Below are 16,113 nucleotides of genomic sequence, written 5' to 3' on the forward strand. Positions count from 1 at the left end.
CATGTCAACATTCCACAGGCTGACAAATTAAAAGGATTCAACACAACGAGCTCGAAACAACGAGAACATTCTCCAGTTCACTTCTGGTGCCTCGAGTTGTCAGTAGTGGAACCAGGAGTGTTTTTCAAAGATCTCACCCGTGTTCCAGGGGAAGCTTCCTTCTGATCCACAGGCTGCATCGATCTGTTAATGTTCCACAGGGGAGTCATTCTGTTAACTATTAACTGTGGTCAAAGGTCGCTCCCAAAAATAAAACTCCACCCACTTAAGCATAACTTGTCTTTTTAAAGGTTTTGTGGAAGGAAGGTGAATAAATAAACGCCAAATGAATGAGAGATGAATTAAAGATTGTCAAAATACATCCTACCGCGGCGCCGTCCTCGCGTCACATGACTCGAGTACAAAGAAGCGCTGCTGAGGGATCGAAAGAATGCAGACCAGCAGCTCGCAGGTGTTCAGAGAAGACGTGATGTCATCATCAAAGAGGGAAGTACCAACGTCAGGCTTCATCAAAATGAGGAATTTAAATGAACCAAGACAAGATAAAGTAAGGTTTGTCATGTACAAAAAAGTACAGCATGTCAAGAACAAACGCTTTAGGTAACTTTGAAGATCATAGTAGATCCATAGAGAAGTTCAACATATAGAACATTCACGTTGTCACTGAGGAGGATGGTCGTGAACACTCCGCTTTTATTTCCCTTTATGACAGACAGAGATGGGGACTCGAGTCGCACACACAGTGACTTCAGACTCGAGCTTTGGGACTCATGAGCATCTCTGATAACAGACACAAACTTTAGGGGGACAAAAAAAACATTTTGAACAGTAAAAAAAAACCCCCACAGTAACGAGTTTAAAGCACTTTTAATAATAACAGCGTTGTGATAAGTGAATGTTTTATACTTTCTAATGGAACAAAACACTTTGTGAGGATCATTGTGTGAAATTCTCCAAGCAGCAGACAGCAGTGAACATGTGCACAGACACACATGTGTGTCTGTGCACACATGCACACATGTGTGTATGTGCACAGACACGTATGGAAGCTTGTTCACCTTCATTTCAGCTACATACAGAAAATAAAACCTTTAGATTTTAGATACGAGAATCATTCATGCGAGATATTAATGTAAGCTTCATATTGTTAAACGAGCCTCAAACATCACAAATTGTTTTTGACATCATTTTTCCAAATTCTTGTTCCTTTAGGCCACAAAATAGGAAATGAAATTGGAGTTAAAGGAACCCTCCAATATTTTCTACTAGTTTCTTTTAGTCCATTCAGATGATTCTACAGCACTTGTTGATGCTTTGAGATGCCACCACGACGCCTGTGACACTCCACAGTAAAGGTACAGCTAAAGTTACAGTAGTACTGAGGTCATGTGGTCATGGGGGGGTGGGGCCAGGCGAGGAGGGGGGCGGGGCCAGGCGGGGCGGGCGATCAGGCGGTGCTGATGGCGTCCTTCCTGCCAATCTGGCAGTAGAGAACCATAGAGAAGACTATCCCGAAGATCTGAGAGAGGAAGTAGAACCATTAGAGACGTTCTACGCTGAGTGTGTGTGTGTGTGTGTGTGTGTGTGCTCACCAGCAGAATGGCGATGGCGAAGGCGATCCCCAGCACCACCTCCATGTTTTTCTCTGTCAGAGTGATGAGTTGGGTGGAGCATGGCTGCAGGACAACAGTGATCAAAGTCATCTACACACACACACACACACACACATGCACATGTAGACACGTATGTGGCTCACCGTGCTGTACACGCCGGAGAGGCACTCCGGCACGGTGGCGTTGCAGCGACACGAGGGAGGAGTTACATCCCAGTCCGCCGGCCCGTTGGCGAGGCCGCAGCACTTCAGCTGCAAGACCAACGCCGCTGGTCATCAACAGCACGTGTGTGTGTGTGTACGTGTGTGTGTGTGTGTGTGTGTGTGTCTGTACGTGTGTGTGTGTGTGTGGGGGGGGGTTACCTTGGCCTGCAGCTTCTCCAGGTCGTCCCTCACGTTGGCCGGCTGCGATGACAGCGGCGTGAGTTTGTCCAGACGCTGCTTCACCCAGTCCTTCACCTGCAGACACACAAACCAGGTGAGCTCACATCCTGCCTGCGACAACACCGCGACGACGTCACTTCCTGTTTCACCTTCTTCCCCTCCACGGCCCCCAGGATGCCAGCAGCCAGCAGGAGGATGAAGATGACGAGGAGGCTGATGAAGAACTGTGGGATCAGAGGAGGAGCAGCACATTCGTACAAAATGATACAGAAGTCACAGTTTAAAAAGTCCATAAAACACAGTAAATATTATACGTAATTAAACTAAAATTAAAATGGTATTTGATAAGGTCGGGTCCCACCATGAGCAGCATGCAGCGGTTCTCCCTGATGGCCCCCCAGCAGCCCAGGAACCCCAGCATCATGATGATCACCCCGATGGCGATCATCAGGTCGATGCCCGGGATCGCCTCATTGGTGATCTGGTGAGAGACGACCAATCAGCATCTGATACGTAACCACTGACACCTGTGGGATGTTTACCAGCTTCTCACCACATTTTGATCCTTGTCCACCTTCAGGTAGATGGAGACGCCGAGGATGATGCAACCACTCAGCTGCAGGAGGACAGGAGACAACAGTGAGACACCAGGACCCAGACCACCGCGTTACCATGGAGACCAGCAGGGAGCGGCTCATCAGAGCTCATCAAGCGAGTGAGAGCAGATCAACGCACAAACACACAAACACACAAACATACAAACGTACAAACGCACAAACATACAAACATACAAACACACAAACACACAAACGCACAAACACACAAACACACAAACATACAAACACACAAACACACAAACATACAAACGTACAAACGCACAAACATACAAACATACAGACACACAAACGCACAAACACAAAAACACACAAACATACAGACACACAAATGCACAAACACACAAACACACAAACGCACAAACATACAAACACACAAACACACAAACATACAGACACACAAATGCACAAACACACAAACACACAAACGCACAAACATACAAACACACAAACACACAAACACACAAACATACAAACATACAAACATACAGACACACAAACACACAAACACACAAACATACAAACATACAGACACACAAACGCACAAACACACATACACACAAACATACAAACGTACAAACACAAAAACACACAAACATACAGACACACAAACGCACAAACACACAAACACACAAACGCACAAACATACAAACACACAAACACACAAACATACAAACATACAGACACACAAACGCACAAACACACAAACACACAAACGCACAAACATACAAACACACAAACACACAAACGCACAAACGCACAAACACACATACACACAAACATACAAACGTACAAACACAAAAACACACATACACACAGACGCACAAAACGCAGTTCAGAGTGAAAACCCTTTCATGACGTACAAAGGAAACAAAGGTTCTATGTTTGTTGTGTTGTAAACATGAAGCGATGGTGTTGTTGTCCTTCTCAGTAACAGCTGACACACTTTGTGGTGAAGATGATGATGATGATGATGATGAAGAGGAGGCACGTGTTTAGATTTGTGGGTTTTCACTAAAGGGGAAATTTAGTTTTGTTTTGTACTTTGTGTATTTCCTGCACAGACATGGTCCCTGAACGCAGCGTCTGTTGTTCATGGTTCTTCAGACTCGACCTCCACTAAAACACTAACTGTAGACCTTAAACTGGACTTAAAACGGATCTTATCTATAACATGTTCTGAAACTGCTTATTTGATGCAAATGTACTTTCTTGTTACTTGTTCTTCTGAGTTTGTATCTGTAAGTGTGGAAATGCACTTATTGTACGTCGCTTTGGATAAAAGCGTCAGCTAAATGACATGTGATGTAATGTAATGTAATCTAATGTAATGTGATGTAATGTAATAACATGTACAGTGATGGAGAACCATCTGATGTAATCACAGGTCAAACCTCATCAGAATAAAAGCAGCTTGAATTCTGTCATTTAAAGGTTTGTGTTAATATGTGAACGCTGTCTGTTGCTCTTTAGCTCAGCGTTAGCGACTCTGTCTTCGTCCCATCGGGAAGCTTCACGTGGCCACTAAAAGCTGCTGTATCCCCCCCCCATCATGATTATTAGGTAACGCATGGCGTCCCCTGACTGGTACGATCAGGTTAACATTGATTTACATCATTTCTGGGAACACAGACTGAAATAAACAGCAGCAGAACATTTGACTCTTTAGACTCAGTGAAAGGTGGAAACTTCTTGTCACAAACGGGTCAAAGAAGGAAACCGGGCCTCACAGTCAGTGCAGCAAGAGGCCGCTGAGGCCCACTAATACAGGAAAGACTGTGACTGGTGGCCCTTCACTAATGTCAACCAGGACAGCGTTACAACAGGTGTCAATCAAGTGCATCACATACGGTTTATATTTACTGTGTATAAGTGTATGTGTGTATATACATGTGTGTGTGTGTGTGTGTGTGTGTGTATATATATACACACAGAGCCCGTGTGAGGCGCTGCTCGCCGGTTTCGATAGATTCTGATCGCACAGCATCCACGCCCTGAAACTGAGAAACCTTTGTGTTCACAAATAATGGAGACGCACAAAACCTGTTTGACTCCACTGGAGCCACACAGGCAAGGGACTAAAGTTTAATAAAGCAGAATCCACCCAAAGACCAAGAGCCAGATGGACAGATAGATATAGATATAGAAGTAGAGATAGAGGTAGATATAGAGGTAGATAGATAAATAGATATAGAGGTAGATAGATAGATAAATAGAGATAGAGGTAGATAGATAAATAGATATAGAGGTAGATAGATAGATAGAGATAGAGGTAGATAGATAAATAGATATAGAGGTAGATAGATAAATAGATATAGAGGTAGATAGATAGATAAATAGATATAGAGGTAGATAGATAAATAGATATAGAGGTAGATAGATAGATAGAGATAGAGGTAGATAGATAAATAGATATAGAGGTAGATAGATAAATAGATATAGAGGCAGATAGATATAGAGGTAGATAGATATAGAGGTAGATAGATAAATAGATATAGAGGCAGATAGATATAGAGGTAGATAGATATAGAGGTAGATAGATAGATGGGTAGAACCGTGACTCGATAGAACAACACATTAATAAATGAACCCTGCATCATAAATTCAGTAAGAGACAAAAATCCTCCAAAGACAAACCAAATCAAGTTATTCATGTTATTACTAGTTAGTTATTAACTAAACAAAAAACACACGAATGACTCAAACGTCTCCAAAGTGATACAAACTAAACAGGAGAAAAGTTAAAAATGATCCTTTTGTCGACTCACCCAGAAAAGCAGGTTGAAGAAGAAGAGGAGGAACTTGACACATTTATTCACAGCCATGGCTTCTTGGGTCTTCACTCCTTCTGCAGCCAGCAGCAGCTTCCTGGAGGGGGGGGGGGGGGGGGGGGGGGAGGTTCTCCCTCAGCAGCCGGCTCGACCCGTTTCCACTCCTCCCTCCCTCTCCTGGCCCCTCCTCTCCTTCCCTTCGCCTCCTCCTCTCCTTAGTTTGGTTATTTGGTGGTCATTTATTAGAGTGGTTATTTGTGTTCGATAGCGCCCCCTGCTGGCTTCAGTGAGGAGGTTCACGCTGTACTTTTGACCTTGATGGACAAAATGATGTTGGCCCATGACTTGAACAAATGAAACCCAACAGGAAGTGAGACGCAATGAATTTGGTGTGATTGCACGTTGCTGGAGAATTGATCAGATCGATGTGGTCAAAAGGATCGAGAGGCCTCAGTGATTACAAGTCGCCGTTGAGGTGACATGAGGTGACATTTTGATCGTCACAGCGCCACCTACTGACAACTATGACAGTGAGCAGGATTCTGATCTCATCAAAGGGACACGAGCTGAATATTCACAAAGACAAAGGTTTGACACCCATTCTCTTTAAATCCTGCTGGAATGTGGATTTGTCATCAGAGAATTTCTTTGGCTTTAATGTACAGAAATGAAATTAAGTTTATTAAATCAAATAAATCGTAACTAAGGATAATTCATCTCATTCATTCATTATTTTCAGATTTCCATCACAATTTTTGAATATATTTGTACTTTTTAAGGACATTTGTAAACATTATATATTTGTACCAAACAATCCTACATTTAAAAAAAAAGTACGGTAAGTTTTTTAAACTTTTTTTTTGAAAATTTTTGGAGGTGATTTTTTTCTACTTTTTCCAACACAACATATTTCGAATATATTTTCAAAACAATTTTTTAACCTCAAATTTTGCCATTTTTAACTAATTAATATTGTTTGACTTTTTACCCCACATTTTAATATTTCCCATGATCATTTACACACATTTTACATATTTTTACTTTAAAAAAATATATTTTTGAAATTGCTTCCCCTATATTTTTTGACCCAATTTATTGTGACTTTTTCACACAAAAAATTTGCCTGTAATATATTCACTTTTTTCCAATGACATTTGGCGATATGACATACGATGACTTTACATTTTTAGTATTTCCGTGATATTGTTACTTTTCTGTCTGTTTTCCAGACTCTCTGAAGGAGGAAAGAGTGAACCCCCTCCAGAAGAAAACCACTACAGACCGGTCTCTCTTCTTCCCTTTGTGTCCAAAACTCTTGAAGGTGCATCTTTATCCAACTCTCCTCCTACCTCCATAGTAACAACCTCCTTGACCCCCACCAGTCAGGCTTCAAGGCGGGACGCTCCACAGAAACTGCTCTCCTCGCTGTCTCAGAGCATCTCCACGCTGCTAGAGCCGCCTCGGTCTCCTCTGTCCTCGTCCTTCTGGACCTTTCTGCAGCATTTGACACAGTGAACCACCAGATCCTTATCTCCTCCCTTCAGGAACTTTGTGTCTCAGGCTCTGCTCTCTCTTCTCTCATCCTACCTTGATGGTCGCACCTACCGGGTAACTTGGAGAGGATCTGTGTTGAAACCTTGTCCTCTTACTACTGGAGTTCCTCAGGGCTCCGTCCTGGGTCCCCTCCTCTTCTCTATCTACACCAACTCTCTCGGCTCCGTCATTGACTCACATGGTTTCTCCCACCATTACATGTCATTTAGCTGACATGCAGATATGCCGATGACACCCAACTAATTCTCTCCTTCCCTCACACAGATCTCTGCCTGTGTGATTGACATCTCTCAGTGGAGGTCTGCTCACCACCTGAAGATCAACCCCAACAAGACTGAACTACTTCTCTTCCCCAGAAAAGACTCTCCCACCAAGGACCTGACTGTTAACTTTGCCCCCTTTGACTGATGGAACCTCAGTGTGACACCTGACTCCCAACATCACAGCGACATCACCATCCTGTAGGTCCACGCTCTACAACATCAGAACAGACTATTGTAACTGTCTCCTGGCAGGTCTCCCTGCTCCATTCCACCTCTGCAGCTCATCCACAATGCAGCAGCTCCACCTTAAGTTCTCCTCCACTCCTCCTCTCTTCACTGGTTACCAGTGGCTGCCTCATCCACTTCAAATCACTGGTGCTCACGTATCATGCTGTGAATGGATGGGGTCCAGTCTCCATCCAGGACCTGGTGGAACCCTCCATCCCAACATCAAGCTGCTTGTTCCTCACTGAGAGCAGAACACTGGACTAGATCTCCACTCTTTGCTGTCGTGCTCCTAGATGGTGGAAGGAGCTCTGTGATGACATCAGGACCACAGAGAGCCTTCACATCTTCACACTAAAGACACACCTCTTCAGACTAAACACTAACACACCGTAGACCTTAAACTGGACTCATAATGGATCTGATCTATAACAAGTTGTACATCGGCTTGTTTGATGAACTTTGCTTTTTTGATCTTCTGAGTTTGTTTCCTTATGGTTGAAATGCACTTATTGTAAGTCGCTTCGGATAAAAGAATCAGCTAAATGACATGTGATGTAATTTTTTGACATTGTTTATTGTTTTTTTTCAACATTTTTTGACGCAACAGATTCAGATGTTTTTTCCGCAACTTTTTTTTCATGTTTGTTTTTATAAATTAGTGATTCAAATGATCTAAAAACAAAAAAGAAACAGCAAATAAACAATATACTGATAAAGACAGCTTATTTATTAAACGCTGGGGGGGGGGGCAGTATTAAGCTTAAATTATACCTGAAAGTTCACGTGTAAATGGGGGGCACAAGTCACAAGCGTCCGACATGTAGTGAAAACACGGGCTGAGTCTGGAGTGTCTTGGTCTATCGGGGCCACATCCCCCAGGCCAGGCCGGGCAGAACCAGCGCCACCAGGACGGAGGAGAACAGGTTGACGGCGTTGTTGTCCAGGATGGGCTTCCCACAGATGCGCCGCGTGGTGGCCGACTGGTAGCTCACCACCTTCCCGATGCTGGCGTCGTAGCCTGCGGGACACGAGACACCAGAAGCACTCAGGACCAAGGACGGAGCTGCACTGGGTCGTCTGAAGTGCCTTCGGGTTTGGTTCCTTACCCGAGTACTGCATGTGAGCCCCCAGGAAGGAGTCCAGCAACGAGCCCACCAGGCCGGCCGCGCCCCCGTACACCACGATGGGCCACTGGGGGTTCACCAGGTCCAGGTCGTTCACCAGCAGGAGCTGCGTGGCGTAGTAAGCCCCGCCCACCACCAGCCCCCCCAGGAAACTGGCCACCAGTCCCACGGTGGTGACGCCTCCGTTTGTGCCTGAGCAGAAGAGAGAGGAGGTAGATCCAAACGTCCCGTAGGAGGGAACCGACTGCTATCTTTACCACGGTCTTTGAACACATCGCGTGAGATGCTTCTTTTTTTAGTATTTTTAAATAATTATACTATTTTTAAAATATGCGTAAAGGTTTTTCACCTGCCGGGACTTCCTTCCAGGTGGTGATGAGTCTGGGCTGTGATTGGCTGAGGACGGGTCCCACCTCCGAGGCCCAGGTGTCCCCGCAGCTGCAGGCCAGCGCGCCCAGAAGAGAGAGGCACATCCAGGAGGCCGTGTACTGCCGGCTGAAGTCGATGGCCATCTCACCTGGGCCCACCTGAGGCCAGGGTCACATGTCAGTCACGTGACAGGCCCGAGGTCACGTGTCCCTCAGGCAGTTATCGCTGTTCACTCCACCTCAGAGGGGGATGTACTACGTGATGTGGTGTGGGTTGTGGTAAACTACCTCGATCATGTAGAGCAGGGCGAGCTCTGTGGGGACTCCTCCGTTACAGAACACCTGGATCCAGTTCCTCTGGCCGCCTGATCAAAAAAACACACGTTGACCCCACGCATCCATTTTAAAAGAGAGAGAACGACGGGTTTCTCACCTTCTTTGTACTCGGCGTCCAGCTTCCTCTTGTGCGCCCCCCCCCAGCGGGTGAGCTTGGTGGAGGTGATGAAGAAGGCCAGCAGGGCGGAGAAGAAGCTGTAGTTGGCCATCGTCAGCACGAAGCCGACGAGCAGAGCTGAGGAGCACCAGAGCTTTAGACCTTTACTACTGAAGCTCCTCCCACCCGTCTACGGATGAGAGGAGATCAGATTTTAATGTTTCACAGGAAATACGCTAAGAATCCCCAAAACAATGATGATACTTTTTAAAAGAAACTGTTGTGGATCTAAAATGCAGAACTTTCAATGCAATAAGAAGATGTGTGACGAAATAAAAACTCAACGAGTCACAAGTGATCAGCTGACACGCCCTAACCACGAGGAGAGACGCTTCTCATACGAGTCCATCAAAGGAGACATTAGGTCCCCGAATTCAGTTGAGGTTTTGTCTCCCAAAACAACGGAGGTTAATGGTATGAAACCAGTTCGTTTGTAGCAACTTTACAGACTGAGACTCTCATGTAAGAACATTCCATCATTTCTTAAGTCACTCTTAACCCTAAAAGAAACAAACCCAGGCGCTCAGAGACCCTGAGAGGAGACACAGTGCTCACCCCCCAGCGCTCCAGAGTAGCTCAGACTTTGTCTCTTCATCCCTCTGGCCGTCAGCATGAGGGGAACCAAGATGGAGAACAACCATCGCCACGGCGACACAGGCTGCAGTGTTCCTGGGAACATGAACACACAGCATGAGACCGCCTCCTCTCGGCTGGAGACCCTGGTGCTCAGAGACACCAGCACATTGGTCCACAAGGGCCTCAGAATCACAGTAGCGTCCTCACCGTAGTAGCTGCTGATGGCGATGGAGATCATCCAGAAGGACAGGGAGAGAGCCAGCGTGGCGCACAGCACGATCATGTCGGTCACCATCTTGAGGTACTCTTTCATCAACACGTCACTCTCAGAAGTCATGTTGACGGGCGTCCCGGGCTGCGGGACAGGAGACAGAGTGGAACCGTCAGCGGGACCTCGGGGGATTGACAGATGGGTTTCCTCACGTCGCCCTGCTGAGTTCTGCACCAGGCTCCATTTAAAAGAAATAGAACTGAATACATAAGCTGCATCGCTTGTACACAACCGACCACACGGCGGCTTGGTGGGAATCGGACCTCGTGTGCGCGGCCGCAACGTTCAGTGAAAACTCAAAAAGGCTCCCAGATTCAGCAGAAGGGCTTTGCTGCTTCTCCCTTCTGCAGCGCGGTGAATCGGATTTACTGCTGGATGAGAGCAGCGCTTCATGCGGATCTCCTCGGGGGGGGGGGACACGGCTCCACTTCTCATTCGTTCCAAATCAACTGGTTGAACTTCCAGATGAAACAGAAACCATTCATTCTTAAATGGCTTTAACCCAACTGGATGCTTTGTTTCTGCAGTTGTAAAATGTTCAACTGAAAGGTTTTTATGTGAATCAGGGAGCATAATATACCTAAATGACCACAGAAAGTCCCCTTCTGCCTCTAATGTTCATCTGTGGGGAGAAGTCCTGCAGTCCAACACTAAATGTACTAAAAAGCAATCTGAATAATAGAGGATTTGCTTTTACAAATAATTCACCTTTGTTTTTTCTGCATAATTGAAAGACATGAAGAGTCAAAATGCAAAGTCAGAAGCACAGAATGCATCACCTAGAATGACAACGTGAGACCGTCTGCAGATGAACGAGTGATACCAACATGTCACGTGTATAACAGAGTTATAGCGCATTCACATGTTTAGTGTCAAGTCTTTTGGACTTTGACTACTTCCACCTACACACCCACAGGACGTTAGCTTAGCTAGCCGTGGCTAGCAAACATCCTTTCTTTTTCAAGCGTGTTTCCATTTGAAGAACCGGTAAAAAGAGTCAAACAGGTGCTGTGTGTTCGGTGAACTCACCGCTCCTCTGCGCAGCCATCGCTGCTAGCTAGCTAACGTTAGCTCGTTTTAAAAACAACACTTTGTTTGCACTTGGGCTGAAATAATCTTTCCAGCGTGAAAAGCGGCCGCACAAGCTCGTATTTTTCTTTAGGAATCTAAATGGAGTAAAACGAGACGACTCCGTGTTACAGCGACACCTGCAGAAAACACCGTTATCCCTACAACTTCCGGGTCCATCACGTGACACTTCTCCTTCTTCTTCTAGTGTTTATTGGCGGTTGGCAAACCATCTTGTAGGTGCCGCCACCTGCTCCTGTGGAGCAGGAGTTTATGATGAAATAAAGAACAAAACCAAAAAACACAAAGATCCGTTTAACTGAATTTGTTTCTCTCAAAAACGGAATAATTAGTGTTTTATCCGCTTGATTGCCCAATAGACCTGACAATGACCAGTCCCGGTGTTTTCTTCTTCTTCTTCTCTAAAATCAAAGGTGGTTTGGCCGCCTAGCTTAGCATTACCACCACCTCCTGGTTTGGAGTCAGTTTGACAAGAGTAAACTTTTTAAATAACTGTCTCTCTATTACTAATACTATTATTTTTGTTATGACGGAAGCTGAGGTGACACCGATGGAGGTCTACATGCTGGAGGAGACCTGGTCCTCTACAGAGGACCAGGTCTACATTCTCAAACGTGGGTAGGTGGAGCCACTCCAGGAGGTGCGTGAGCTTCGTGTACCTTTGATAATTTTAAACTTGGTTGACGCGTAGCAGCAGCTGCTGAAGAGGTGCAACCCCCCCAAAGCGCTGTGTCGTCTCAGTGTTACCAGTTGAACGAATCCGACTCTGAGCCACTGAGCGCTGTGTATTACGTCTTTGTTTAACCCCAAAAGACTTTGGGGGGTACTACAGGTAGAGAGCCACTGACATCAGGAATCAGGAATCAGGAAACGTTTATTGCCATAATATGTTGTACATACATGGAAATTGTCTTGGCGGAAGGTGCATGAAGACAGTACAATAGTACATAGTACATAGAGGATCAGGACTACACTGAGACAGTGTCCTCATGTTTCTCCATGAAGATCAACGATCAGAGTACAAGCAGAGCTTTGTCCCCCCCGCCGTCACACTGATGATGGTGATCTCAGTCTGTGGAAGCCCTCGTGGTCACAGAGGAGCGACCTTCTTCTTCTTCACTCGTTAAACCGCCGCTTTCACGCTACACATCATGAAGCCCTGGCTACACAATGACCTGTCAGTCATTGTGTAGCCCCGCCCTAAAGCATCAACTGCTTTATGGTCAATTAGAGACCTGTCAGTCATTGTGTAGCCCCGCCCTAAAGCATCCTCTGCTTTATGGTCTGTTTGACTCTAAATGGACCATCATTCACTAAATGAACATCATGCTGCATTGAAGAAGACTTGAAACTAGAGACTGAGACCATAAACTCATGTTTACAATGTTTACTGAGGAATCATCTGTGCTTTTATTTACATGAAGTCCAAATATTTCCTCCAGAAAACGTCTGGATAAAGAAAATTGTATTGAGGAAGTTAAAAGTTGAGATTTCCCCTGAACGCAGTTTAAAGTTGGAGAAGCGTTTTTTGTTTCAGAGCGGTTTCCTGATCATCGTAAAAAGGCAGAAAATCACAGCCCCAAAAACTCTCCATTATTCAATAATCCTTTAAAAAGAGATTTTTCTCCCCTCACAGCAACTATATTCCTTTTTAACAAAGTCAAACTTTGTTTAGGTCTCATCTTCTTACAGGTTTTCCGTCCTTTCTCTTCTCCACAAAAATTATTCATATATTTCTACATAGACGTATTAGCAGTGCCAAGTTTAATTAAATTACTGCAAAACACCCAAAACATGAAAGAGAGAAGTTCACCTACCGAGCTGAGAGGAGGAGGAGGAGGAGGAGGAGGAAGAGGGAGTTCCGTTTGTGCTCATTTTGAGGAGACTTTAAAGGGGAGTAGAGACCCACCCCTGTAGAGGGGGGGGGTCAAATTGGGAGGGACGCCTGTGTGAAACACGCCTTGTGTTGCTTAGGATCAATACTGATGATATGTGAGAGTCCGCCGCCATGTTCCTAGAATGTTTGGTGATGGCGGGAGACAGAGAGCTGAGGGTTCATCCCGAGGAGAGCGTGACTGTCTGGCTCATCAGTGACCATCCTCTGAGGACCATGTCTGAACTCGGACAAGTGAGAAACTCTGAGGTTCGGGTGGAGCTGACGGAGGGGGATCCTAGTGGAGGAGATTCCAGCATGAGCGTGTGGTCCAGATGTCATTGTGATGAACCGGGTGCTCGTCGATGTTCACGCTGCTCAACCCTCTGAAGCAAAGAGTCAATGAAGAGTTTGTCTTAAGAATCAGGCCCGGGGGCCTCGTCAGAATCAATTGAGGATGTGGAAAGTTTCCAGGAAAAATCAGATTCCTAATTTGTTTTGGCTTTGAAGCCTTTTACTCAGAAACAAGCTGACTGACTCTGTTTTAAAGGGGGGGGCGGCAGCTGTAAAGATATATCAGGGAGAAAATTGTGGATCTGATTCGGTCTGATCGGTTTAGGGACTGTACATCTCAATAGATTTTTTATTTGATGTGAGCGAGTTTGTGTTAAGCATCTAAACGTTTCGTTCTTAGTTAGTGAGGCGCTTTTATTTTGGTAGTCTGGGCTTGCCGTAGTATTTACATCCACTAGAACCAAGATGGCGTCGGGCGGTTAGCCGGCTAGCCGGATGAAGGCACTTTGTTTCAAATATTGTTGTTTTAAGTACATATTGAAGTAATTTAGCGGCTTTATTGTCAAGATAAATGGTCTTTAATAATGTCAAGCTGTCGGTAAAAGCCGTTTTTTTATATCCTAATGATCTTTTTTCTTGACTTCCGTTGCTAACGCGTTAGCTGGCCGTTAGTCCGTCGCAGCATCTCAATGGCGGAAGCGATGGAGGAGCTGCGGCCCGTTCCCCGCGAGCGGGCCATCCTGGAGAGCTTCTTCACGCAGCTCGGCATGTTCTCCTTCGACCGGGCCAAGGACTACGTGGAGAAGGAGAAGGACGGCAGCACCAAGGCCGCCGGGCCCACCTGGGCCCCGCTGCTCGCGGCTCTGGCTCACCTGGCCGCCGCGGAGAAGGCCTACCACCACATGACGTTCCTGGGGCAGAAGATGGGTAACGGCATTAGTACCACAGTGTAATGTGTGTAATGTGTGTACTGCGTCCATGAAGTACGGCCTAATATTTGTCCTAATATTTATGAACGTGTTTAAAGCTGAATCCATTGACTTCAAAGAAGCAGCACATCAACACGTGTGTGATTACGGCCCTGGTTTTGAACATGGTCCCATTAATCAGATGCGAGGATAAAATAATCCTGAGAAGAATACGCGTTTTCATTCCCCACCACATGTGAAAAGGTCCTTGAAGGTGAAGCGGTTACTTGCCTCCAACAGCAGAGGGCGCTGCAGCACACAAACCGTCTTCATCTCCTTCCTCCCTGCAGGCGGCCAGAGCTTCTTCAGCCGCAAGGACTCCATCCGCACCATCTACGCCTCCCTCCACAACGAGCTGAGGAAGGTGATGACCTCGGGACGCCACGGCCAGCCAGGCTCCGCCTCCTACCTGGAGGACCTGCTGTCGCACCTGTCGGAGCAGCTGTGCCACTTCGCGCAGGCGCGCACGGAGATGGCCGACCTGTACGAGAAGATGCACTCGCTGGGCGGCCAGAAGAGCGTCAACTCCGAGGAGCTGGTGTGCACGCTGGAGGCCGTGCTGCACAAGTACAGCTCCAAGTGGGTCTGTTTGTTTACTGTGCGCACGCCACCAAAGACGCTTCGTTCGATTTAAAGAGGAAACGATCAGAGACATGGAGGGCGCCCACTGACATGCTCCTCCCCCTCCAGGTTTCACCACCCCATCCTGGGCCGCGTGGAGGAGGGCTTCCAGACGGAGGTGGACGTGGTGACCCAGCTGCTGCGCTGCCAGGCCCAGGTGTCGGAGTGGCGCTTCCTGCCGGCGCTGCTCAGCCTGCACGGCGCCACCTCCAAGCTGGCCGCCTGGGGCCAGCTGTTCCAGCGGCAGAAGGAGACCCGCAAGCACCTGTTCGGGGGCCAGTCCCAGAAGGCCGTGCAGCCGCCGCACCTGTACGCCTGGCTGCAGCGCTTCCAGGCGGCGCTGCTCGCCAAGTTCAGCTTCTACTTCCACGAGGCGCTGAGCCGGCAGGCGGCGACGGCGGCGGACATGCGGGCGCTGACGGCGCGCGCGGCGCCCGACTACCACGGGAAGATCTGCAGCTTCATCCGCAAGCACGACGCCAGCAACGTGTCGCTGGTGTTCGACAACCGCGGCTCGGAGAGCTTCCAGGGCCACGGGTACCACCACCCGCACTCGTACCGCGAGGCGCCCAAGGGCGTGGAGCAGTTCCCCGCCGTGGTGTCGCTGCCCTCGGGCGAGCGCCCGCTCACGCACTGGCCCAACGTCATCATGATGATGGGCGACCGCGCGGCGGAGCTCAACGCGCCCGACAAGGTGGTGCACTTCTACGACGACAAGGTGCTGAGCACCTACTACCTGACGCGGCCCGAGCCGCACTTCACGCTCGTGGTCATCTTCGACGGCAGGAAGTCGGAGAAGGACGCGCACATCGCCGGCTTCCTGCAGGAGATCTCCGGCTCGCTGCGCAACTCCAAACCGTTCAGCAGCCTCAAGCCGGGCTCCAAGGGCTGACCGGTGCCTCCCATGAGCTCATCATGGTTCTACTTTGATCAGAAGGAAGCACGTTCGTGGCTGAAGAACTTCCTCCAGTTTGAACTCTTAAACAAAATAACTTGAATAAATAAAGCAC

General features: G+C 47.2%; 3 protein-coding genes across 4 annotated transcripts; 1 reads left to right on the plus strand and 2 right to left on the minus strand.

The window, feature by feature from the left end:
* Positions 1-848: 848 nt before the first annotated feature.
* Positions 849-5,475, minus strand: LOC119211396 (tetraspanin-8-like). The gene is made up of 8 exons (XM_037462268.2): positions 5,379-5,475; positions 2,550-2,612; positions 2,358-2,477; positions 2,146-2,220; positions 1,976-2,071; positions 1,757-1,864; positions 1,593-1,676; positions 849-1,519 (listed from the first exon to the last, which is right to left on the minus strand). Exons 1-8 carry the CDS (start codon positions 5,433-5,435, stop codon positions 1,448-1,450), a joined length of 675 nt encoding a protein of 224 aa, XP_037318165.2. The 5' UTR covers positions 5,436-5,475; the 3' UTR covers positions 849-1,447.
* A 2,524-nt stretch (positions 5,476-7,999) lies between these two features.
* Positions 8,000-11,532, minus strand: tmem19 (transmembrane protein 19). The gene is made up of 8 exons (XM_037462575.2): positions 11,288-11,532; positions 10,195-10,342; positions 9,967-10,080; positions 9,352-9,489; positions 9,207-9,283; positions 8,900-9,077; positions 8,533-8,742; positions 8,000-8,444 (listed from the first exon to the last, which is right to left on the minus strand). Exons 2-8 carry the CDS (start codon positions 10,322-10,324, stop codon positions 8,284-8,286), a joined length of 1,008 nt encoding a protein of 335 aa, XP_037318472.2. The 5' UTR covers positions 10,325-10,342; positions 11,288-11,532; the 3' UTR covers positions 8,000-8,283.
* Positions 11,533-13,949: 2,417 nt separating this feature from the next.
* kics2 (KICSTOR subunit 2) lies at positions 13,950-16,108 on the plus strand. 2 transcript variants are annotated; one of them, XM_037461513.2, is made up of 3 exons: positions 13,950-14,441; positions 14,773-15,061; positions 15,173-16,108. In XM_037461513.2, exons 1-3 carry the CDS (start codon positions 14,204-14,206, stop codon positions 15,993-15,995), a joined length of 1,350 nt encoding a protein of 449 aa, XP_037317410.1. In that variant the 5' UTR covers positions 13,950-14,203; the 3' UTR covers positions 15,996-16,108. The 2 variants fall into 2 exon arrangements, with proteins under 2 accessions (XP_037317410.1, XP_037317409.1); XM_037461512.2 differs by having other exon boundaries at positions 14,773-15,065; positions 15,173-16,079.
* The last annotated feature ends 5 nt before the right edge of the window (positions 16,109-16,113 follow it).

Source organism: Pungitius pungitius, chromosome 2 (assembly GCF_949316345.1).
Source record: "Pungitius pungitius chromosome 2, fPunPun2.1, whole genome shotgun sequence".
NCBI classification, from domain to species: Eukaryota; Metazoa; Chordata; class Actinopteri; order Perciformes; family Gasterosteidae; genus Pungitius; species Pungitius pungitius.